Source organism: Hesperophylax consimilis, chromosome 3 (assembly GCF_061612785.1).
Source record: "Hesperophylax consimilis isolate HC1 chromosome 3, BYU_Hcon_1.0, whole genome shotgun sequence".
NCBI lineage: Eukaryota > Metazoa > Arthropoda > Insecta > Trichoptera > Limnephilidae > Hesperophylax > Hesperophylax consimilis.
This window is the reverse complement of record NC_142838.1, coordinates 4297193-4322702: the sequence shown is the minus strand read 5'-3', so window position 1 is coordinate 4322702 and position 25510 is coordinate 4297193. Positions and strand designations below refer to the sequence as shown.

The window sequence follows — 25510 nt, the reverse complement described above, 5'->3', positions numbered from 1 at the left end:
TATGCCTGAGCGTCAATTCTTCACCTCTTCAAATACAAACTTCATATTCCTTTACAATTTCAGTCCTCAATAAAAACTAAATCTTCAACAAACCCAACCCTTAACACCCCACTAAAACACTCCACCCACGGACAAAATTCATGTAAGTACTATTCCAATAAATTGGATAACAGCATGCCACCTACTTTGAAACAAGCTGCTGATAATTCGCCGATTCATACTAAAAACACAGATCACAGACTGAATAAAAACTAAAGGTAAAAGGGTACACAATTTTTCCAAAACCTATTTACCCAACCAAACAAAACACAATTTTATTAGCATTTATATTATGTTTTTAGTTCTACTAAACAGAATATTGTGTCTATAACTATTTGATATCGTTTTTAAATACTTGTATTAGTAATTATTTGCTTTCGCTTTGTTTTATTCACGATTTGTCTTAACTACATCATTAAATAAACTTCATGTAGTTTTTTTTTCATTAAGTAGTTACTTTAATTGCTACTAGCCTAATTTGTATACAATACTGCCGCCATGGGTTAAACCTCAGTATCCTCCCTGAGAATCTCAAAAACGATGCTTTGTTACTACTACTAACTCATACAGATACTGATTGTAAACGTTTTATAATTATTATTTAAACAGTATGTAAGAGAAAATTAATGAATATTCTTAAAAAATACTGGTTCTTGGAAAAAAAACCTTTAAATAGAAAAACTTAACAGGGTAGTAAATAATTTCCGACAATTTAGTGAGAAATCAATAAAGGCATTGGTAATAAAAATAAAAGCAATTTGTCAAAAGATTTTTACTATCAGCACATAAGCATTTCGTAAGTGGTTTCACCACAGTTTTAATGCCCTTGGAATGCGAAACAGCTGTAAACGTTATAATAATTACACAGCAGAACTTCATTATTAAAAAAAACGATTTTTAATCTATTATATAATTATATTATTGTAACGTGTTATATTACACGTAAATGAACCGTAAATCAAATCCACAATAAGTACGACAATAAAGAACTTATTCAATTGTTCTTGAATAAATCACTGAAAGAAGTCGAATGAAGGAACAGCCTACCTTGAATTCCCACGAATCGGGGCAGTAGAGCTCTCGATGAACTTGCACTGTTCACGGGGTTAAATTTCCTCCGAAACGAGACAATCTTTAATATGATTTTGATATTTAGCACAAAGCATGTGAATAAGACAACGAGGATACTACGATGGCACCTTCTTGCTACACGACACGAATTCGAATGTTGTACTTGCAACAATTTACAATGCAACAAAAATCTTCTTATTTTCAAGTGTGGGTAAGGCTGTTTTTAAGGAAGGAAATGGATAGTAGGTATGACAGTCAGTATATGTTCGGAAAAATTGTAGATATTATCCAAAACTGTTTCAATACTAAACAATTTTAATATGGAAAAAAACTTTAATTTTACGAGTTATACTTGACATAAAATACACAAATTAAAATTGATGTAATAAACAAAAACACTTTCTTCAAATATTCCATATTCAAATACTTAAGAAATTGAACAGTATCTGGCAAATGTAAATTGGGCTTCATTGATAGAACAAGATAGTGAGAAATCTCAGATAAATGGATTTCAGAACAGATTATGTCATTTTATAAAGCCCGTCCAAACTTTCTGCCTTAAAGGGATCTCCGAAAAGTTTTGCGACTCTTGAATATCATTTCTGCTTTTGAGACAATGTGGCCGTCAATTGATCTGAAACGGAGAACAAATGCTTAGTTTTACTTACTGACATCGCTTGAGTTTCAAAACACTTTTGTACAAATGTTGTATTTCCACTAAACATTTAAACCATATAAAAAAAGGTATCTGGTCTTAATCTTTGACAATATTATTATAATAAATATAAAAATAATAGTTTCGCTTACCTATAAATTCGTGTGACAACAATAGTTGATGACAAAGTGCACACAAATATATGTTGTCGTGTCAAATTTACTTCAATGGTCCATAAATACATTGTGCCGTGAGCTCATCATAACTAGACAATTAACAGAATGTTTACTAACACTCATTTTAAAACATTATAATATGGAAGAATAAGAGTATTCAAGTCAAGATTTTGATTTTGTAATAACTCTGGCAGCTTACGGGTATGCAAAAAAAATTGTTCGCCTGATGTAAATAAACGCATCTTAGAATTTAACACTAGAAATAATAATATTAACAAACATTTTACAACGTGTGTAAAAACACACTTTAGAATTTAGTATAAGAAATAGTAATACCAATAATTGTCTCCATGATGTATACGTAATTTGACACTTTAAATAAAAATACTAAAAACATTTTATATGACATGTATAAAAACATATAAGAATTTTACACTAGAAATAGTTACACTAAAAATTGTTTGAATGATGTATATGCACGTGTCTTAGAATTTGAAACTAGAAACAATAAAAGTAAAATAAAAGTAAAAATTTACATGACATGTATAAAACACCTTAGAATTTTACATAATATTTTACATGATGTTTAAAAACGCACCTTAGAATTTAACAAGAGAAATAGTAATTCTAAAAACTTTTTATAAACACACCTTAGAATATAACACTAGAAATAGTATTACTAAAAAATATTTGCATGATGCATATGAACGCACCTTAGAATTTAAATCTAGAAATATACAAAAAAAATTCACGATGTTTAAGTAAAACGCGCGCCGTTATGAAAAATTGTTGTGTGATTCTCCAATAAATCAAAAAGCTCTCAATCAAAAAACTTATTTTCTTATTATTCCGACATGGACTAAAATTATTAAACCTTTCATCGTTTCAGGGGTAAATCAATCACTCGGATAGGCGAGGTGAAAAATATTTTTTTAATTACAATGTAAAATGGGGCTCGCCACCACCGTGCGGACCTGTAATTTGGCTGGCTACTCCATTCCCTCCGGGGCACAGTGGCATGCACCGCGATGCGGTTCGATTAACTTTTTCATCGTCCTTTATGTGGCTAGCGGAATTTCAAACTGCAACGTGTAGAAATCGAAATAAACGTGTTTTCTCGATATTTCTGCATACGCACTTGTATACTTCACGGAGTGACAAATATTTAAGGCATTACTAAAAAAACACTTCACACTCGTTAAATAGCGTTTTTTGTTGGACATTGCATAAGTACATTAAAGTTTAAATTCAAAAATTAACAGTTTAACCCTAGAAACCTAACCTTCGTCGATTCAACGATTACGCGACACAAAATATGCTGTCCTTTTTTAACGCGTGCGCGGATGATCGTGTCGTTCCTTGCCAACACAGTGCTCGTACAACTCTAAAACCCTTACGGGGAGTAGCCGTTTTCGGCGGGTAAGTGCAGTATTTTTTGATATATTACGCGCATAGTCGTCGTTTCAACGAATGGTTAGGGTTTGTGTGACTTTTTGGTATATTGTTATTGTCGTTTTTTTGCAGTTTTTTCGCTATGGCTTCGCAAAAATCGCTGTCTGTTGCAAATATTCAACGTTTATTGATGGAAGAGGACACAAATTCATCAGAGGAGTCATCTGTCAGTGAACAAGAAGACAATGTGGAGGTTGATGATGTGGTTAGTGATGTTCAAGATGACCCATCGGACAATGAGGATGACCGATTGGAGGCACAATCACCACCTGTTCTATTGGAAGAGAACTCAGGCAATCAATCGAGTATCTTGACCTTGACACAAAGTAATATCTGCAGTCGAAATCCTCACGTTTGGGCTACGAACAAAGGGCGTACTTTGTGCAGAGTAGCAGCAGTAAATATCGTACGTGTTGCCAGGGGATCAACTCGTGCTGTAAAAGGTATGGTTGAGCCGCTGTTATTATTTGAGCCATTTATGACTAATGAGATATTAGAAGAAATTGTAAACTGGACCAATTCGGAGATTGAGATAAAAAAAAAACAAACAAATGGACAAATAACATCTACGCAGAATGATACTTGTAAAGAAATATGTAGTCCAAGCACTCATCGGTATTCTAGTATTAACTGCATTTTGAAAAACAATCACCTGAACCTCGATGAAATATTCAACACAGAGTATTCTGGTACAAGATATGTGTCGTGTATGAGTAAAGAAAGATGTGACTTCCTTTTGCGATGTCTTCGATTCGATGATAAAATATTGCGGTTGCAACGACAACGTGATGATCCATTTACGCCTATAAGAGATATATAGGAGAAGCTCATAGGTCAATGCCGAAAAAACTACGAACCAGGAACCAATGTTACCATCGATGAGCAGCTGCTGGCGTTTCGAGGCAGATGTAAATTTCGGAAGTATATTCCAAATAAACCCACCAAGTATGGCCTCAAGTTGGAAATGATTTGTGACAGCGGCACAAGATACATGATCGACGGTTCGCCATATCTTGGGAAAGGAACTGATACGGGAGGTTTGCCTTTAGGAGAATACTTTGTAAAAGAACTTACTCGCAGTATACATGGTACGAACAGGAACATTACCATGGATAATTGGTTTACATCTATACCACAAGCGAAACAGTTACTTCAGCAGCCATATAAGTTGACAATAGTGGGTAGACTGCGGGCTAATAAAAAATAAATTCCTGAAGAAATGAAGAACAGTCGATCCAGAAACGTCGATACATCTATGTTTGGTTACGATGGCCCTCTCACGCTCCTTTCTTACAAGCCTAAACCATCAAAAATGGTTAACCTGCTATCTTCCTGTGATGAGGAAGGCACAGTGAACCCCGAAACAAAGAAACCACGAATGGTTGAATTTTATAATAGCACGAAAGGTGGGGTAGATACATTTGATCAAATGTGTGCGGTAATGTCATGCATCAGAAAAACTAATCGGTGGCCAATGTGCATTTCTTATGGCATGCTGAATATAACATGTATAAACAGTTACATAATTTATTGTCATAATGCCTCCACATTGGGGCAACATGTAATGAATCATCGTGATTTTATGAAAAAATTGCATTCACAACTTGTAACACCTTGGCTCCAAATACGACTGCAAATTCGCACAATGCCAACACACATAAAAAGTAAAATACAAGATATATTACGTGTCAGCACTGAAATTCTAGATCAAAGTGGTCAGTCTACCTCCAGAAATGACCCTGGATCGACAGAGACTGCCAATTTGCGAAAAAGAAAAGTTTGTGGATTATGTCCGTATAAAAAAAGGCGTATGACGAAGACTTATTGCTCAAAGTGCAGCAATGCAATTTGTGGTGAACATAAAATTGATTTTTGCACTAGTTGCGCTTCAAAAAACTAGTTTTTTTTTTTTTTTTTCACACAAGGGATCGTGATCTTTTTAATTATTCTTGCCAAAGAAAAGAGGCTGTTTTCACTTTTATTTCTTTATTATTAATTTTCTTAGTATGATCTCACTTCTAGTTTTATAAATACCTAGTGCCTTACTAAAAAAATTTAAAAACAAATATATTTTCCAATAAAATTTAAATAAATAGTTTTATTTATCAATATAACCTTTGTTTCATATTTTTTGAAAATAATTTTTTTTTAAATAAGTATTAAATAGATAAAATACTGATGAAACAATTTTTCGTCTATTCGACGAATGGTTAGGTTTATTAGGGTACACACGAACGTTAGGTGTCTAGGGTTAAAAACCAATAATAAAAAATTAACTCTGTTTTTTTAAATTAGCGTTTCTACACCCGTGCGTTAAGAGATAGAAATTTAACTACAGAAAACCCGAAAATGAACGTCGAAGTTTGATGAATTATTCATATTTTGTAAAACAACACATCGTTAGATTCTTACAAATTATTTTTCTTCAAAGGAATCAATAGCATCTAACAATAATGAAAATAAAAACTTTTATTGATGTGTATTATTGTTTCAAGTGTGATATATAGGTATATAATATTTACATATCAGATACATCAAATCACAACACCATTTGAAAATATGGCAGGAGATAAATATAATTTAATAAACTGGACTTAAAAAAATAAAGCTAGTGGGTAAGCTTCAGATTCTAAAATACCTCCTATTATTGAAAATAAAATGTTAAGCTATGCTTTCTGCAATGCCTTCATTTTCGTACTTTTTCTACATAAAAAAAATCGTGGGATAATTACTACAACCATTCCATCAATCCGAGCTATCATCGTCATAAATCTCAAATATTATTTTAATTCAATCGAACCGGAAACGGAACCGGAACGGGAAAAACGAATCCTCTTAATTTGACTTTCAGGATTGCGAAATTTCATCAATTTCGAAATAAAACTACAGATTTGTATCGAAAAGGTCACGAACACTCTTCCTTGTTCAAGTAAGATAGGTATTTTATTGAGAATTACCATAATTAAATTATAACCACGAAACTTGGTAAGGCAGCGTCGATTATAAATATTATTATTGAGAAACATTTTTCATATTCCAGGCACGTTTTATGTTGGAAAATGTGTTGCTTCTTGTTTGTTTGCAAAGTTCTCATAAATCAAGTAATTTGCCGACTTAGGCAAATAATGAGAACATTATATAAACTTTAGTAAGTTAAGGAGGAATTTGATATTCTGACAACAGTGTGAACGTGGTTATTTTAAAGAACTTTGTCGTTACGCTTTTGAAAAAACATTATTTTCAACGTTGTTTCGAAAGGTTAGTATCTTCAACCTTTCATTACCGAAAACGAAATTAATCTAAGTTTTTAAAGAGTTCGAGCCCTTTGACTGTTGGACATTGTCACGTCTGATGTCACGTCTGATGAGCATGGACCCTTGTAAATCACCAGGACTATGATGGGGCTAAGACAAGGAGACATATTGTGTAAAAGCATTGAAGAACCTTGATCATGTTGTCACGTCTGAAGGTGTTTTGAGAGTCCGCCAGCGGTGAGCAGATTGCGCCGGGTAGAGATTCGTGGGATGGAGTGCGCGAAGCCATCCTCAATTAATCAGCATCCATTGAACGCTTAAGGGGACAATGATGCTTCATCTTTGCGTCACCTCGACAGCATGCTGTAATCCAGTGTAGTCTCCAAGGAATTACCCTTCAAAACCACTCACAAATAAAACCATTTTTTAATCCAAATAACTGATTGTATATTTTAATCTCTTCAAACAACAACACTCGAACAAAGAACAGGCCGATCTCACACAGGAGTCAAAACGTTTGTTTTATGTTTGGTTAGTGTAAGAAAGGTTTTAGGTGGTACGCCTGCTTTTTGAATGTGTAAGAGCGAGATGACAGATCGACGTATAAAAGATGATGGATGCATCTGTTCGCTCTTTTTTCCCAACCGACAGCTAAGAAGATAGTAGTAGACAATCCGTTCTAAAGTGTTAATAAACATTCTATCCGCACACGCGTATAATTATTGAAATCCTCACAGTACCACCAAGTCTGTATATAACAGTAGCGCAGCCGGTAGGACCCTCTCAGGAAACCGCTCCTTGACCCTTGTTGGCTGGATGGCTCCTCCCAGACCGCTCCTAAGACCTGGTAACACCGATCTTTAATCCTCGGTGCTGCTGATGGCTGCCCCAGACCACTCTTGTGGCCCGGACCCCTCCGATCCTTTGACCCTCGGAGATGCTGCCGCTTGACGCTCTGGACCCTCCCGTGCTTCCCCCTTCCGAGAAGCTGGCTGGCTCCAGTGGCTTCTTCTTCTTCACTCCTTTCAGTGAAGAAACAATAATTTCGGTCCGGCCTTTTTTACCGACCCGAACAATTGTTGCAATCCGAGCTTCCGACAATATCGCGTATATATTTTTTTTTCCGTGCGAAATCTCGCGCGTCGATTCTTTTGATCGATGTTAACTTTTACGATTTCCGTAGGCTGCGCCACTGTGAAATGTTAAGTCAAGTAAAACAATTTCTTATTGAGAGTTGGCCAGCATCAGTAAAAAAGGCACAAAATGGTAATTTTACTATAGTTTTCTGGGAAAAAAGGTTAGAATTGTCATTGATAAATGGGTGTATTTTATATCAACATAGAGTTGTTATTCCTGTGTCTTTAAGACAAAAAGTTTTAAAAATGTTACACAGATCTCATTTAGGGGTTTTTAAGACTAAAGGCATTGCAAAAAGCTTTGTCTGGTGGCCAAAAATTAATCAAGATTTGGAGAAAATAACAGAAAATTGTAGAGATTGTTTAGAAATTAAACCAGAATCACAAAAGAGTTCATTAGCAGTATGGCCTTATGAACCTAAAGTATGGTTCAATGTGCATATTGATCATGGTAGCTTACATAATAAAAACTTTTTAGTTGTGGTAGACTCTTCTTCGAAGTGGATCGAGTGTCTGGAAGTAAACAGTCTGTCTTCAAAAGAAAATATTGAAGTACTTCACAGGTTATTTTCACAATTTGGTTTTCCAGCAACTTTAGTTAGTGATAATGGTACATGTTTTTGTTCTGAGGATTTTGAAATTTTTTTTGAGAAAAATGGGATGGAACATATCACTAGTCCAGTTAACCACCCGAGTAGCAATGGGCAAGCTGAGAATACTGTTAAAAACTGTAAAAATTTTCTTAAAAAAATTTGTAAACATAATAGATTTCCTTCAGATTATAAAGAAAAGTTAGGTAACTTTTTAACAGACTATAGAAATACCGTTCATGCAACAACAGGGTTTGAACCATCTGTATTATTAATGGGAAGGAAAATTAGAACAGTATTTGACTCTCTGATTCCTAGGAAGGTTGATGAATCACAGACTTGACAGGTTCTTACTTACTGCCAAGTAAGAAAAATAATCCTATGTTATTTACATAACAACGTGCATTACCTTCTGTGCCGTAGACCATCTCCCAAGGCTATACCAGCACCGGAAATAATATCCCCTTTGACCTGTCAATGTCACATTATTAACTACGCGAGAAATATTCTCACTCGAAGGGCGGAAAAGTAGGTAGGTACTCCTATCAGATTTTTGCCTATGAAAACTAAGCTTTCGAAACGTTAAGTTAAAAAGTAAGATTTAATGATGAAAGATTAACACAAAAACAAGTTTGTGAACTTTTTAATTACTGAAAATAATTGATAGTAAAATACAAACCGTTGGGCGAGCGGTCTAAAGCGCCGTGTCGGGTTATTACGTGAGTGCCACGGGTTCATATTGCCTCTCCTCTTTGCACAGACAATATTTTCAGCTTTTAATATAGAAAAAGTCAAGTCATCTATTACTTGAGAATATTTGTTTGCTGTTTTATCGGTAAAATTAAAATAAAACTCTAATATCCATTATCAATCATTCGATGAGCAGCACCTAAAAGTCAAATATCATTTCTACTTTCACGCGATAAATTGTCCAATAGATAAAGGAGTTTTTTTAGTATCAAAATCATTTTATTAAAACCCATCCTAGTTGGAAAACTTTAAAAATCTTATGACCATTACCTGGAGGTGTCCAGTACCGGATAATCACCCTCACTGCAGTTTACCTTCGTGGGACAGAATAATTGGCGATACATAATTCTTTCCTGGGTCCAGCTACCACTATCCAGCGTATACCTCTCGAGATGCCCGGGTAATAAATTTAACTTAATCGCAAGCTGAGAAAGCTTTCATTTTAATTGACCAGAATACAAACAGTTGGTAATAATGCTGCAATAAAACTAAACAAACTCTTAATTTAATTGAAAACTACTTCGCACTATTCTCTCCATCTCTGGGAGGTACTAATTTAATGATTCTTTCCATCGGGTTATCGTTAATCTTTACGGTAATACCTCAGTTAACGAAGTGATTTGTTCTTATTTAGAAATAAAATTAATGGGATACGTAAGGACATTAAAATAATTTTATACTGAAATTTTTTTTTCAGAATACATGAAACAAACAAGTGAATCATTAATACTTTAGTCAGATCACGTCAAGAGTCCAAATAACGGGAAAGTGTGTATGAGATGATATTATATGAATGTGATATAATCAAGGAGTGTCTGCCAAGACATAGTTATGTGGCGGTCAATCTGCTCTGCGTACCCTAGCTGTGAAATTTCGTGATGGTTAGTTATTTAGTTTAATTATTTCGACAAAAATCTGTGGAAAAACCAAAATTGTTTTAGTTTTTTTATTTCACTTTCTTAACATAAAAAAAGAATTAAAATACTTTAAATATCATTTATTACCACATTACTTACATTGTAGGTACATTTAATTTAACTCGCTTATCTTAAGAGCATACGGTGTGTATTATATTGTATTCATTCTTTTGACTGTTGTTAAGCTATAAAGAAGAAGATTGAATGTGTGCACACCCACATGGTAAATGTTTTTTTCTACCACTTTCGGTCTATACTGAATTTGTGTAAAGTTTATTATTTTGTCTTGTATAGTGCTTATGTAATTGTGATATTTTCATACATGTTAACGACTACGCGTATCTACTAGCGACTTAATAAACAAAACACTGTCGTTTAAAGAAATGCATGTAAAAGCCCAGTCGGACGTAACAAAACCAAATACATAATGTAAAAAAACATTTTGTTAAAAACTGAAAAAATATATCAAATAATGCTTAAATTTTTAAAGTGACATTTTGAAATAAATCTTATAAAAAGATTGGCTGTGTTCTCGACATTTTCTTCTGCGAAATAAAAAAAATAAAGTAAATAAGCAGTGCCTATGGATGTAAAGAATGGAGTCGTGATGTTTTTAAATTTTGTGTTTTTAATAATAATTCAGATATTGTCAATCCAATTTTTAAGGGTTACCGTAGTAATGATAACCTTATAGCGTCAATCAACCCGTTTACAGTAGACATTCTAATAAATAATTTAAGATTTAGGGCGATGGTCGATTCGGGATTATCGTTGTGTGTAATGCAAGGGGAAATTTTTAACCGTTATTTTGTTTCAGTAAAATTATTGCCATACAACCGTGTAATTTTGGGTTACGCAGGGAACGCGTTAAAAGTTATTGGCAAAGCAATTTTTGAGGTGAGGTATAAAAATAAATACATGAATGTTACATTCATTATTGTTGCTGGGGGTACTCAGTAAATTGTAGGTAGACATTTTATGCATATATTTGGTTTAGAAATCGCGTCGGTGCAAAATACCGGCACGAATTTTGTATGCTGTATAGAGAAGTGCTAGCACTTAGATGTTAAGCGTATAGAAATCCAAGAAATTTTAGGGCATCTCTGTGGCGGGTGGCCCAAGAGAGTTAATCGGGATAGTTCCTTATGGAAATTTTGGGTAAAAAGAAACGAATTATCAACTGTCAACAATTGTTCGTTCTGGCAGCATAGAATTGTAATTTCTAGTTTGCTACAAAGTAGAGTGTTAGATTTACTGCACAGGTCACATTAAGGCATAGTAAAGATGAAGGGCCTAGCCAAGGGTTATTTTTAGTTATCCATCACTGAACAAGTACTTGGAAGGAATCGTTCAAAGTTGCAACGATTGTGCAGCAGTTAGGCTAAGAGTCATTTGTCATGGAGTAGGCTCCATATTGATTATTGCGGTCCGTTTTCAGGGAAAATTTGTCTTGTCATATGCGACGCATTTTCCAAGTGGGTAGATTGCATTGAAATTCCCAAAGCAGACTCAGTAAATACCATCAATGAAAAAGGAGAATTTTCTCAAATTTTGGCTACCCGGACTGTGTTGTATCTGATAACGGAACCGTTTTCACAAGTCAGGAGTTCACAGATTTTTTTAAGGAATAATAATACCGAATTTTTAACTATCCTAGTTCGGCAACCTCAAAGCAATGGTCAGGCCAAAAACTCGGTGAAAACAATAAAAAAAAATCTGAAAAGATTGTCGTTAACCCTAGAAGCCTTATACGCCTGCGAGGCGTACACACAATCATAAATTCTATTTCTCTTTCTATCGGTTGAAGTTAGCACCTCGTACTCTTTAACCAACCCAGTGGCCGACGGGAGCTTGCCGATGGTACATGTATCACTAAGGTAAGTTCAGCCATTTTTGAGTTTTTGAGGTATAGTACGCCTGCGAGACGTATGTTTATTGTTTAGGCTTTGTGTAACTTTTAACCAAGATTGTGTGTTTTTACTTTCGTTGATTTTTAGTCCATTTTATGTTTATTTTGGCATTTTTTAAGTTACCAGTATGTCATGGTCTAATATATAAAACAGTAACGATATTTTGAAAATCTTAGACCAAGAAGATAGTCTTTCTCTGGGAGAATCGACGACAATCAAAGCAAAGATGAGAATAACTAAATAACTGAAGAGGCTTTCCCTTTACAAGAATCTGCTACCACTGAAGAAACCGACTCAAAATTTCAAAAGCTGACCTAGCATCTGATTTTGCTCATGCTTCGCAATCTGCCAACTCAGGGCGAATTTATCATTTTCCTGAAAATATTCTTCGCGGTAAGAATGAAAGCGGGATGTTTGGTCAACAAATAAGGGTCAATCATCTCACAGAACTTCAGCTATGAATAAAGTCCGCACCTCTCGAGGACCAGCTCAAATTATAAATTAAATCTAGTGGGCACTATTCGATCAAATAAGCGGGAAATTCAAGAAAGATCGAAGAACTCGAGATCTCAACCTGTTGGCAGCATTCTATGCATATTACATTAGCAACGAGTCAATTTTTTACTAATGGTGAAATATCAATATATTGTGTACCTTCCGATATAAGTTAGTATTTTTAGAAAGCTTATGTTTTAGAAAGTTTTTGCTTAGAAATAACAAATTGTAACTGCTTCGCGCATGCACTTACACAAAGTTTGGTCATTCCACAACAATTGAGTAGTATACCGAAAGTAGTTTTTATCTATTAGAGTAAGTAGCTTTCGCTAGTATATTTTTCAATTGATTTTTTGACGGTACATGCATTACTGGATAGTATCATGAAATACATAATAATGTATTTGTGGTATTGAGAGAATAATCCAGATTGTCTCATTAATAGTAAACAACTTGACCTACCTAATACTTGCGAGTTACTACCGAAAACTAATCGTAAACAACGCGACCTACTTACGACAATACGTTGCGAGTTGGTCTGGCACATTACGGCAACTCGCTAGAAGGTTCTAGCCTATCGCCTATGCGTAATAGCAGCGCCGCCGAAAGTTCCAGTAGGACACAGTCTGAGCAAGTGTCTCCGTTTTACTTGCGATCCCTACCTACCTACTGTCGCCGTCGGCTGTACTGTATAAATAAGCCCGACGCAGCGAGCAGTCAGTCAGTCATCAATCAGCCGTAAGTTAAAAACGCTCAACGAGTGATAACTCGCGCACCTTCATTGCGCGAAGGACAATATTCCCGGCTCCGCACGGATCAACTATGGACTCCATCGGGACATCATCATAGCACCTTGGCCCCGGCCGCCGTCCCTGGCTAGCGCTACATCGGATCTCAGCGCCCTGGTTCCAGCGCATCTGACCAGTGCTACATCCATGCACTATGACCACCACGAGGACACGCAGCTTCTTCACTGGTCTACGCACCTCCCGTTCACCGCCGACAGGTCCACCGTATCTTCGGCCTTCCCGTCAGCACTGGTGTACCCGAAGACCCACGTTCTTCCCCAGTGCCTGACCGTCATCGAGTCCGGTCACCAGCGTCCGGCGACGACTCACTGACCCGCGCTTGACCAGCACATCACCGCCTGCATCCGGAGAGAATTAAGACTATCCTTATTGATTGTCCTTATTATTATAATTAATTACAACATCTGTTTTAAGTCATCTCATCACGGCTACCTGACTCATCAAATAAAACACTATGACCTTCACGACCGCCATTTATTTTGTGCCACCTAACCAGATCCCCAAATATTTATGGTTAATGTTTATTTTCTTAGTATAAAGATTTTAATAATGTGTATTACAGATTTATGTTCTCCTATTACAAAATATAAAATATAATTTACCTTACCTTTGGTAAATAAATTTTTAATTTAACAATATAATATATACTGAGTCCTTGACTAAAATAACTATTGACACCTTCAAGGAAAATGTTGAAAATGTCGAGAGATCTAGATACATCATATAACACTACAATACATCTTGGGCCAAAACGTGAGCAAGTTGTGATGTCAAGCTGGCGGTAGTTGTACGGTACGAACAATTTATAGGATTCCATAAGTTATACTCTGTCAATAAAATCATTTTTTTATGCTATTTTTGGAGGGGCCCCTTTCCTCCTAGACTTTTGTAGCAAGTTCCAGAAAGCAAATTCATGTGATGCATAAATCGCGGGAACTAATCAGGTATTCTCACGTACTTCTTCTTGTAACTCGTGTTTTTTGGTGGCATGGAGTCAAACAGCAGTACTAGTTTTAATCATAAGATGCAGTTGAACATCAATGTCATTGCTTCAAGCTTGGAAAATGGTTAACTTGTTATTATCACAAATCCAAAAAATTTGTAACACGATGATGGCTCCACTATGATCTAAAAAGATAAGTTTGCAATCGATTTTAGTTGGGTTTTTTAGTAATAGTCGAACATTTTTTTTTTACATTAAAGAAAAAATTGTTCTCCTCGGTTCATGAAGTTATTGCGTCTAAATCAAGTTGTAATGTAATACAATCTTTCAAGTTGCATAATATCATGATCACGTTGAAATTTTCACCGAAAAACAAGCAAGTATTACTTTGGATGCATTCTTGAGTATATTCAATCAATATCGAGAATAGTAGAGGTTCCAAGTTTGACCCCTGAAGTATTCCTGAAAATGCTGGGCATTCTCTAGAAACGTGACCGATGAATACATACTATCTTCTGTTTCTAAAATACGTCACAAAACTTTTAATGGTTATCGGAGCATATTCTGTCAATCTTTTGTAATAGTACCTACGACACGTGTCGCTATCTAAGCTGTCGAATACCTTCGCAAAGTCAGTATACATACATTGATTGATATTGCGCATCTTATCTTCTTGGTTCTTTATGTGAGCGTTCGAGGAGATTGGATCCAGTTGATTGCTATTTTTTATTTGAAATTAAAAATAAGTTTAAATATTTACAATTTGAATGCTGTATTCAAAAAATTAAACCTAAACAGTGTATTATTATTTGACATAAGGGACTAGGGTTTTGGAAGAAGCTTTAAAATAATTTATTTCAAATCCAGAAATCACCTTTAAGATAAATTCTCCAAAAAACAACATGTTCCTGAAAACATAATACTTGCCCCGTTTCAGGGTGTCAATTCTTTAGTATCGTTTGAACGCTTTACTGAGCCAAGTAATTCGAAACATTCCTCGGGGTGTTTGATTTACAGCAGGCCCGAGACATTGACTGAATTTCTCCATTTATATCTCTTTGCCAGCCATTCTTCTTAACGGTCACATTAATTGGCAGTAAAATATTTACAGGCCATAAAGCTGTAATGTAAAACGGTTTCTACTCAATAAATTTTTCGATGTTTGACTAATTTGCAATGAAAGGACCATTGTATTGTTTATCGTAAGCAACAAAGAACACCTATACCAGATGAATTATTTAAATATTGACAACAATTTTTTATCTCTTTGTTAAGTTAATATTTCAAAGTCCAGCTTCATGAAAGCCAACATCTCTAAAACGAAACTGAAAAACTAAATCCCGAAATAATTCATGAAAATCTTTCAGATATATTATGTAAAGTTGACATATATTATTATAAACGGTTATCAGAGTACAATTAAACTTTTGATAGAAAAAATGATGAATGCTTTATGCATTAATCAATATTTTGTATTTCTCATCTTACTCTCCGGTCAGTGGGCGAGTTGGCAGTTGTGCATTGCGTCTGGGTTCCACCCAGGGGTCGTGAGTTCAATTTCTTGGCTTGTTAAGTCCTCCATAATGAGAATGATATTTTAAAATATTTTCTGTTTATTCGTTACCCAAAAATGATTTTCTTTTTATTTTAAACTTCATAGAAAAATACAAAAAAACATAGAAAATCAGTATTGATCAGCCAGAGTCATGAGGGGTTGATAGGTATAGACTAATTGATGTGAGGGTCGATGGATGAGCGGTATCGATTAAGTGACGACAAGTTAAAAAATATTTTTAAAACTGTTTTTGAATTTTTTTTTTAAACATTGTAAAAGCAAAATCAAAAATCTAATTACATTGTTTACTTTAAATAATGTCAAGGATCATTAGTTAAAGTTGAATGAGTCTAGTTTTTGGACTGTTAATTCGTGGTGGTATTCCATTGTATTACATTTGAAAACCAGTAAAACCAGTCTGAAAATGTCCGTAGAAGGATAAAACCGGTCCTGGTGAAAATAAATAAGTGGAACAAATTACAAAAGTTGTTTAAATTTCAATTCCCACCCTGTATAGAGGTTGTTAAAATGATAGATGTACCTGCCTTACAACATTGATTCCTGAGCTTAAGAGTATCTACAAAATGTGGATGCCATTTTGTCTCTGGTGACTTTTTTTGCATTTGAAAAAAAAAATCAATGGAATAGGTCAGCGAATTCCAAATTAATAATGTAAAAAACAAATAAGAATATGTAAGAACAAAAAAAACACAGGTAGGTTTTTTTCCAAACGAATAACAGAAAAATAAAACAAAGTATTTTGTGGAATAATATTTTATTTTATCTCAATTCTTTTCGTATAAAGATTCCAAAGTATATCTTCGTCTAATTAAATTTGTAAGACTCCATTAGTGGCCCTGTCATTAGAAGTCGAAAAGGGGTTTTTTAAAACAAATTCTGGTGCAGTTGAAAATCCGAATTTTGCCACCAAAAAATTATTGGAATTTGAATTTGACTATAGGATCACATCCATGACTTTTAATTTAGCCGTTTAGTTGAGTAAAATTGGGGAATATTCTGATCTCTTATCCAAAAGTAATTTGTATAATCCTTTTCCCACGTCCGTGTAAAATAACTGAAAAAATAAGAACATTATGTTAATTTGCCACAAAACCAATAATCTGAAAACATTGCAGTGCTTTTAGCTTTTCATTTAATATTAATTGACTAGCCTAGACCCGCGAAAAATCACGGGACAATTATAATAATAAAGACAATCAATAAGGATAGTCTTAATTCTCAACAAATCAGTTTAAATTTTGAAATTGGCAATTAAATTATTTTTCTGTTATAAAAATATTATAACAAAGTTAAATACTTATCGTTATCCCTATATTAAGTTACATAAAATTCGTTGGAAAATATCAAATTTATTTCAACGTTTCAAGAGTTTTAAAATTCACTTAAATTAAATTAAAATTAACATAAATTCAAATTTCAAATTAAAGTCAAAGCAAAGGTTTAATAGTTCATTGATCCCATTGAACCGTAGGTAAAGTTTCAAAATCTTTTTTTTTTTTTTTTTTATAAATTTAATTTAGATTAAATTTGATAATATTATTATTAAGTTCTGCAAGTGTTTTAGTTTTTTATTATTGTGACAGCTGTTTCGGCTTACAAGGCCATTTTCAAACTGTGGTTAGTCCACATTGAGACGACGTATTTATACTATTTCAAATGTAAATTTTGAAGGTGCATGAATTAAAATGTGACCACGCCGATTGTAACGCCACTTATATCGGAAAAACGGGGAGGGCATTCTCAACTAGATTCAAAGAACATATACGATGTTAGAATAATAAAAACACATCCTCGAAATTCGCAGAACATCTCTTGGTGAATAATCATACCCCACTTAACAACAAGGGTCCTAAACCATTGCATATAGAAAAAAGGGCATTAGATTAAATTTACTTGAACAATTAGAAATCAATAAACGATCGAATGACCCAAACATAACACTAATTAATAAAGTACGGAAAATAATTTACTCACCACTTCTCAGTATTTTCACAAAACCCAAGCAGTATAATGCACCCAAATAATTCATAGCAATAAAGTCATTAGTAAATAATTAAGAACTCATTACCATTTACTGAGGGGAAAACATAGATTGGTTTAACCAACAATAGATCATATTGTCATCGGTGTAACTAGTAATAAATCAATGTATGCACCTTCAAAATTTACATTTGAAATAGTATAAATACGTCGTCTCAATGTGGACTAACCACAGTTTGAAAATGGCCTTGTAAGCCGAAACAGCTGTCACAATAATAAAAAACTAAAACACTTGCAGAACTTAATAATAATATTATCAAATTTAATCTAAATTAAATTTATAAAAAAATAAAATGGAGTTCTACGAACTAAACACAAAAACAATAAATATTTCAAAATCAAAATCAGTTATGAGAAATCTTTTGAATGAGGTGTTAATCTTGAATTTATTATTAAAATTTTCCCCACATTTGATCTAAAGTGATTATTGACCGGTCAGTGGCTGAGTTGCCATCGGTTTTGGGTTGCACCCGACACGGTATGTTCAATTCCTCGGCAAGCTAACTCCTCCATCACAACACAAGCAACATTTTCCGCTTACTGTGGTGGTAGTAGGAATTTTTCAAATAGCATCAGGTTATTCGTAACCCAAAATGTTTGTCTTTATTTTTAAAAAAAGATAAAGAAAAAAAATTGAAATAAAGATTTTGAAGTCATTTTTTTTTCGATCGTTAAGATGAAATAACCTCATATAAATTTAAGATTATTACATTTATAGAATATTTTACCGCGAGCAAGATGAATGCTACTATGCATTGTTTTAAAATGAGTTTTTGGCTCATAATATTCTTCCCAACCAGAAGAAATGATCCTAAAAATATCATCAACCATCTTATGTCAATCGGTATCCCGAAATCTGAAAACATAAAAAGAAACAATGAGCAAATACAATCAAGTATAAGATTACTTTGTTGACTAAACATCAGTAATGAAAGTCTTAATACAACAAATCGATTTTTCGAAAAAAAATAAAAACATCGTTTTTAGCTTCAACAACATCTGAAATGCTATTTTTATAATTTTAGTACTCTAGTACACCCAAAAATCAAGAACCGCCACTGGTTCAAACTATGCAATTTTCAGGATTTTTGGAGGGTCTTATCTTATATACCTAAGAAGTAACATATAAAAATTGCAAAACCTAGATAAATGCCAGTGGTAGGTATGTATATTACATTAAAAAATATTTGCACTAGTGTCAAAATCCAAGAAGGAAATAGGGGAATACGTCTGTATGGACTAAACGCAGCCCTCGTTTCCACTTGAGATGCTTCGATTCAAAATACAGACCATTTTATTAACGCAATGATAAGATAAGTCTGATAAGTTGCGTGTTATAAAATACGTAAGATAAGATACATAATATAACGTATGCGCAGTGAGTATCTTCTCTAACGGACTGTCAACCAACTGAGTTGATTTTTATCAACTTGAAATGTATTATTCGAAGAGATAATGAACCAGATATAAAGAAACGTTCACATTGCTTGTTCGTTCAACAATGCGACATTACCTTTACTAAACAACGCAACGTTACTTTGATCTGATTCTGTTAAAACAAAATAATCTACTAACCTGGTATTACTCGAAAATAATGTCTTACAGCCCACTATTACGAGTATTAAAATAAACAATAACTTCATTTTCTTAATTTCGTTATGTTTCTGTGCCAAAGTGTTATGCCTATCAAGTGTGTTATGATACCTAAATGCTTAAAGAAAAGAATTGTGCATCGTATATTTGTTTTTGATAAAAATGTGAGAGAAATAAAAAACTGACAAGAATTGGTTTGAACTGTCGGTTGTGTAAATGTAACGATGATGAAAAATATAGTCATTTCCTGCGTTTTGTGAGTTGTTATTTTAACAATGTCAACATTAAGACTGACTTACGCCTTTATTTTCCCTTCATCGAATATAAAATATAGTACGTGATAGTTACAGTCTCAAAATGACACTTTTAACATATTTTAATGCTGCGTAAAAAACAGAACAAAAAGCCGCGAGCGGTTGCTTTGTTTCTTTTCCTTAATTTAAAGTTTTGATTGGCAATTTTTTTCCTGTTTATAAGTCGCATGAGGTTATTTGATGAAAAAACACGTGATCTTCAATGTGTACTAAAGTATGGACTCAAAAAATAAAAATTGTAACTTATGTGTATGTTCCCCCAGTGCATAGTATGTTTCCCGTCAATCAAATACGTACACATTTATAACAAAACATTATAATTTTCAGGGTTTCAGGGGAGTACCAACTTAATTAAGGAGGTGATTCTATATGCTGATCAATGTTAATACAAAATATTTTCCTTTTCTAAGAATTACATTGTGTTTTTCGTACACAAAAATATATTTCCCTTGAAGATTTTGTTTTCCACACAAACAATTCAATGTTTTACCTTAAAACGATGGAGTTTTCTGTCTTTTTGAAGTGAAACTTCTTTACGCGCGTCATGCAATTTCTTGGACCGGAGTAAAACCAACTCATGACCGAAACGAAAATGCGGGACCGATTAAAGTTCATTTGATATAGTAAAAGTTTTGAAGTAACATATAAATGCTTCTTAGCTCATCTCTACAACTGGCGTTGGTGGTGTAATGGTCAGCATAGTTGCCTTCCAAGCAGTTGATCCGAGTTCGATTCTCGGCCATCGCACATTATTTTTTTTTTTAGTTGAATGTCAATTTTATCACTCATTGTTTGTAGTCATTGTTCTTTGAAATTTTCAAATTTTTAATCCATTGTAATTTTAACCATTATTTATTTTTCATATTATTTTTTTCGTCATTTAAATTATATTTTGTACTGGGGTGACATCTATCGGCAGAATATTTTTTAATTTTAAATTATATAGTTTATGGGGGTGACATCTATCGGCAGAATATAAATACATATTTTTTAATCTATTTAATTATATTGATTACGGGGGTGACATCTATCGGCAGAATCTTTTAATGTTTTTTTATCCATTGAATAATATTATGTAAAGGGGTGAAATCTACCGGCAGAATCTTAATTAAGATAATAATAATGTCATTTCTGATGATCGAAAGGTAGATTGGTTAAAAATAAATAAACTATTTGATTCATTTTATCAATGTATTTTATAAAAATAGTTATTGTTAATAAGCAGATGATTTTATATCAATTTAATTGCTATGAGAATCACTTTTTGAGTTCTTTATCATTGCTCATTGATATTTAATTTTAATTTTTAAGGCGATGCCATACGTAGTAATGCGAAATCATGTGTTTTTGGTTTGAAAATTTGGTCGCCTAAAAATGTTTCAGATGCTTTAATTAAATACTTCGAGTAGAATACATCTTGGCCTTTGAAATAATCGAGTATTTTTGAAGTGAAACTTGATACTGAGACTTGAGAAACTTGAGACTGTGGTCGTGAAGAACCGAGGTTCGATCCCCGCTTTAACTAATTTTTTTTTTCTTTTTTTATAACTTTTAATTTTTTTTATCACATGCTACTTATAAATATGTCAATAGACAGAAAAAAAGAGAGAATGAAATGAAAAGAGAGAGAGAGAAGAATACTAGAAGTTTCACTTCTGTCTTGCGTAGGCTTGACACACCCACTTTTTTTATTCTGACTATCTATTATATAGAAATACCTCCCGAGTTCAATGAATTTTAACCTCGGACACCAAAAAAAAATCAGTAATGTTGTTCTGCCGATGCAAGCAGTTTTCTCTAAATAAATGACCAAACCTTCCTTAAATTTTCGTACTGCGGAAGGGTCCATGGACAATAAATAAAGCGCCACCTAAGAAAACAAAATCAATTACTTTTCTTATTGCAGAAATATAATTCTTATTTCGGAAAAGAAAAATCTTTGTAATTATTATTGCACTGAAGATTTTAAATATTTTAAGAAACAAGTTTACATTATACATAACTAAAGTGAATAAAATTAAAATACTATGCAATTTTGAAATCTGTTGTCATGAAAAAAAAAAGTGGAGAAGAAACTACAAGTTTTTAAAATTACTTACATTAATAAAGAAAAGTGAGGCTCCCAATTTGGTGAATATTTTCACGAACATCCAAGATAGTGTCATCGCCGATTTCAATAATTTACAAACAGCTAGTATTAATAAACATGATAATGCGACCTGCGCAATATCTGGTGTTTCGGAATCCATCTCTTATAAATCAGTTCTGCAACAATACAAGAAAAAAATAAGATTCTTTGGTTGTTTACCGGTAACAGTCAAGAATATATGAAAACAATAAGATTAACCGGTTGTTCATCGTTAATAAGTTGATTCTAATTTAAACTCCTCAGGCTACTTTGTTCGTTTTTGGGAACAAACAGCAAATACCCGTAGAGTATTTTTTTTTTCGTTTTTTCCATAGAAATCGTTGTCTCCATTACCGTCATAGTTAGAAATATGAAATGAACAGTTTTAGAAAAAAAAATCAAAACTTTATATTCAAATACTGATGTTAACTAAATAATAATTAAAATATGTTCCTCTGTGAAACCAAAGGTTCTGACCACAATAAGAGCAAAAAATAAGAAACTGTATGATTTTTTTATGAATTATTTTTATATGAAACGACAATATAGTGATGTGGCAGTAATGTTGATAGTATATTTGTATTATAAAATATGTATTTTTACGAGTATATCAGCGTTTAAACGAAACAATGTAAGGCGATATATTATTAAAACAATGTTATGTTTGATTTCAAAATTATAATATTTGTAACAATGATATGTTTATTTTTCAAAACAATATTATTTGAGCGTTTTATATTACTTTCAAAAACAGTTTTCAATTTTTTGATACGTTCAGAAATATCACATTTATTTGGATTTTATTGAGAAGCAGAAATGCGCACAATTACTCCGACTTTATGAAATATGACGGTCATTATGCCAGAGGCCTGAAGGGATAAAAATAAAAATATAACTAAAAAACATCATCATGAAACCACCATGAATCACCACATTGTCACTATCTAAAATTGAAAAAATATAAGATTCACTCAAATCGGACACAATATGTAACGTATCATTGTCATTTAAAAGTTATATAATTCTGAATAACGTGTCGATTACCTTGCTGTGAAATCTGTTACGGTGAAATGTGATAAACGCCGATCACATAATAAATGCGATGGAGTAAATGTCAATGATTACATTTAAAAACGTCTACGACATAAAAAAACGACACGGAAAACTTCACTACCGGTGTTGTTTTTGCAACAGGACAATGTGATTTGATTTGATTATATTGCATGATCTCTGCATACGACAGATAAGCAATGTAGCTTGTAGCTTAGAAAACAGTCAGATTTTAATTTTCGCATTTACGCTGATTGTTATTATCATTGTCAAATTATAAGATAAATAATTATAAGACGACTATTATAAGAGTATTATATGAAAAAAAACCAACGATTGTGAATCAAGTCAATCACCAATGTGCCTAAATAATAAAATCTTTAGAATATTTTGTTCATTTTTAACTAAAATAAATGTTGTTGATAAAAATGAAAACTATAAATTTGTTATGTGATATCGGCGGCCACGGAAACCTGCTACCGCTAGCTCTATACGGGAGTACCTACATCGCAACGCTCTCTCTCGCCCCCCGACCCGTTTGCACTGTTTGCAGGCTCCAATACAAATACATGTATGGATCTGTGGGCTCTCATTATACCGATCTCGATTTTGTCTATTCTTTACCAATCCGTAGAACGGAGACTCTTGGGTATATTTCAATCTTCATCACATTATGAGGCCTTCAAACCAATGATCAGCGTCATTTTAAATTTTATGCTTTGAAATGTTCATCATTATTTATTATCAGCGGACAAACTGACAGGTCATGGTTAAAATCGTGCGTTTATTTCGTAAAAACACCAAAAGAGCAAGTATCAAATTTACTCCACCTTAGCTACGTACAAGCTACGTCGGCTTATTTCCAACACGCAAATAATTAATTCAATATGTACTAGTACTTCAATTACTGCTTATTGTAATCTTTCACTTGTAAACAACCAACTTTATTTGGTAGGAAAGGCTTTGTAAGTGCTAATTTTCCCACTAGATGGGGTCGAGACATATTATATCTACATTTGTTCATTGGTCCAGAGCACCTGACCGAAAATCAGAAGGTGCGGGTTCAATTCCCGTCGGCGGCATTTATTTGTACTCGGGAGATACTTTCAATTTGTATGCATATTTCAGGCGACTACTTATTGTTTATAAAAAAATGTTATCCTTTGTGCGATGAATAAAATCCTTGTCTTGTAAACGTTAGTTTATTATTAAAAGTAATTACAGAATGTTTACTAACACTCATTTTAAAACATTTTAATATATAGAATAAGAGTATTCAAGTCAATATTTTTATTTTGTATCTCTGGCAACTTACGGGTATACAAAAAAATTGTTCGCCTGATGTAAATAAACGCACCTCATACATATTAAATACATCAAATCACAAAACCATTTAAAAATATGCCAGGAGATAAATATCGGATTAGTAAAATGGAATTTCGAATATGCGAACAATTAATTAAAAGGGTTGGTTATAAAACAATACTGAATACCATCTGAAACAGACATGTTATGTTTTTCCATATATATATATATATGCAATCGGCGTCACAAAAATCGCACCCATTGCAAAATATTATGAGGCAATAAAGCGATGGTCTCTTTTGAATGTGCAGCGTCGTAGCCACGCCTCCGGATGAAACCACCAGAGTCTTGAAACCATTAGAAAACCCGTAGACTGGCAAATCGGTTTATGTTTAGTTGCTGAGCAATATGATTGCAGCAATGCCACCACTTTAGCAGATTCGTCAGCAGTGGTGTCCATTTTAAGGGGATGGTTTCTAGCGCCAATTACTAATGCATGTCCTCTACAACGTTTGAATAGTGAATGACCTACATTTGACATTTGACCTCTGCTCTTTTTATACCCCAGGAAAATGTCACTTTTTTTTCCCGAAGGTTAAAATTGTTAAGCAATTAATGAACCAATTAAAGGCATTCCACGAATAAACATTAAAAAACAAAGATAGATTAAACATAATCCTTGTGGGACAAACAAAGTCATGTGTTTGACTCTGTCAGTGTGGAGCGAGAGAGACAGATGATAGACATATACATTGTACGTATACATTTTCGAACCGAAACGCGTACCGTACAACGAATTACGGGAAACGAACGAAGCAACTTCAAGCGGCATTTTGCGCCATTTGCGGTTGCTTCATTTCTTTCCCATAAGTTGAGGTTCAGTTCGGCAGTTCGGCTCGCGGATGTATACGGAGCATCACAGTCGATGCAGTAAGTAGAGATAACTCTTACATCTTAGCTCTTAGTTAGTAGACATGTATTCATAATCTTGTACTCGGTTGGTCATGAACGAAGTAATCTATCTCGTCGTATCATTCAAACCAGAACCTACTACAAACCATACATTAACTAAATAACAGTGGATGAGAATCCTAAAATATTTGCTTAATACGTGTTGATTAGTGAAAGTGGTCGTTCGAATTACACTTAATGAATGATTCGCATTTGGGTTAGATGTTTTATTTTTAAATGATCAAAACAAACCTTATTCGTCCGCTATCGGGTTTGGTGAGGTCTTGATAACCGTGCATTACGTTCTGTGCCGTAGACCGTCGCCTAGGGCTATACTAGCACCGGAAATTATATTC

At 33.6% G+C, this 25510-nt stretch overlaps 1 protein-coding gene across 1 annotated transcript; it reads right to left on the bottom strand.

Moving 5' to 3' along the window:
* Positions 1 to 16605: 16605 nt before the first annotated feature.
* Positions 16606 to 23034, bottom strand: LOC149424850 (uncharacterized). Its single transcript, XM_089650831.1, has 5 exons — positions 22893 to 23034; positions 21820 to 21985; positions 21536 to 21590; positions 18542 to 18669; positions 16606 to 16827 (listed from the first exon to the last, which is right to left on the bottom strand). The coding sequence occupies exons 2-5, from the start codon at positions 21967 to 21969 to the stop codon at positions 16744 to 16746; spliced, it is 417 nt and encodes a 138-aa protein (XP_089506957.1). The 5' UTR covers positions 21970 to 21985; positions 22893 to 23034; the 3' UTR covers positions 16606 to 16743.
* Between the last annotated feature and the right edge of the window lie 2476 nt (positions 23035 to 25510).

Bases quoted from the DNA above. Each gene is read 5' to 3' on its own strand.
- LOC149424850 (XM_089650831.1), bottom strand. From the start codon at position 21,969: ATGGATTCCGAAACACCAGATATTGCGCAGGTCGCATTATCATGTTTA. The intron at 18,670-21,535 runs GTTTGGTCATTT...TTATGTTTTCAG, and splicing joins AGTACGAAAATTTAAGGAAG to ATTTCGGGATACCGATTGAC. The intron at 16,828-18,541 runs GTAAAATATTCT...TTATTTTTTCAG, and splicing joins TAGCATTCATCTTGCTCGCG to TTATTTTACACGGACGTGGG.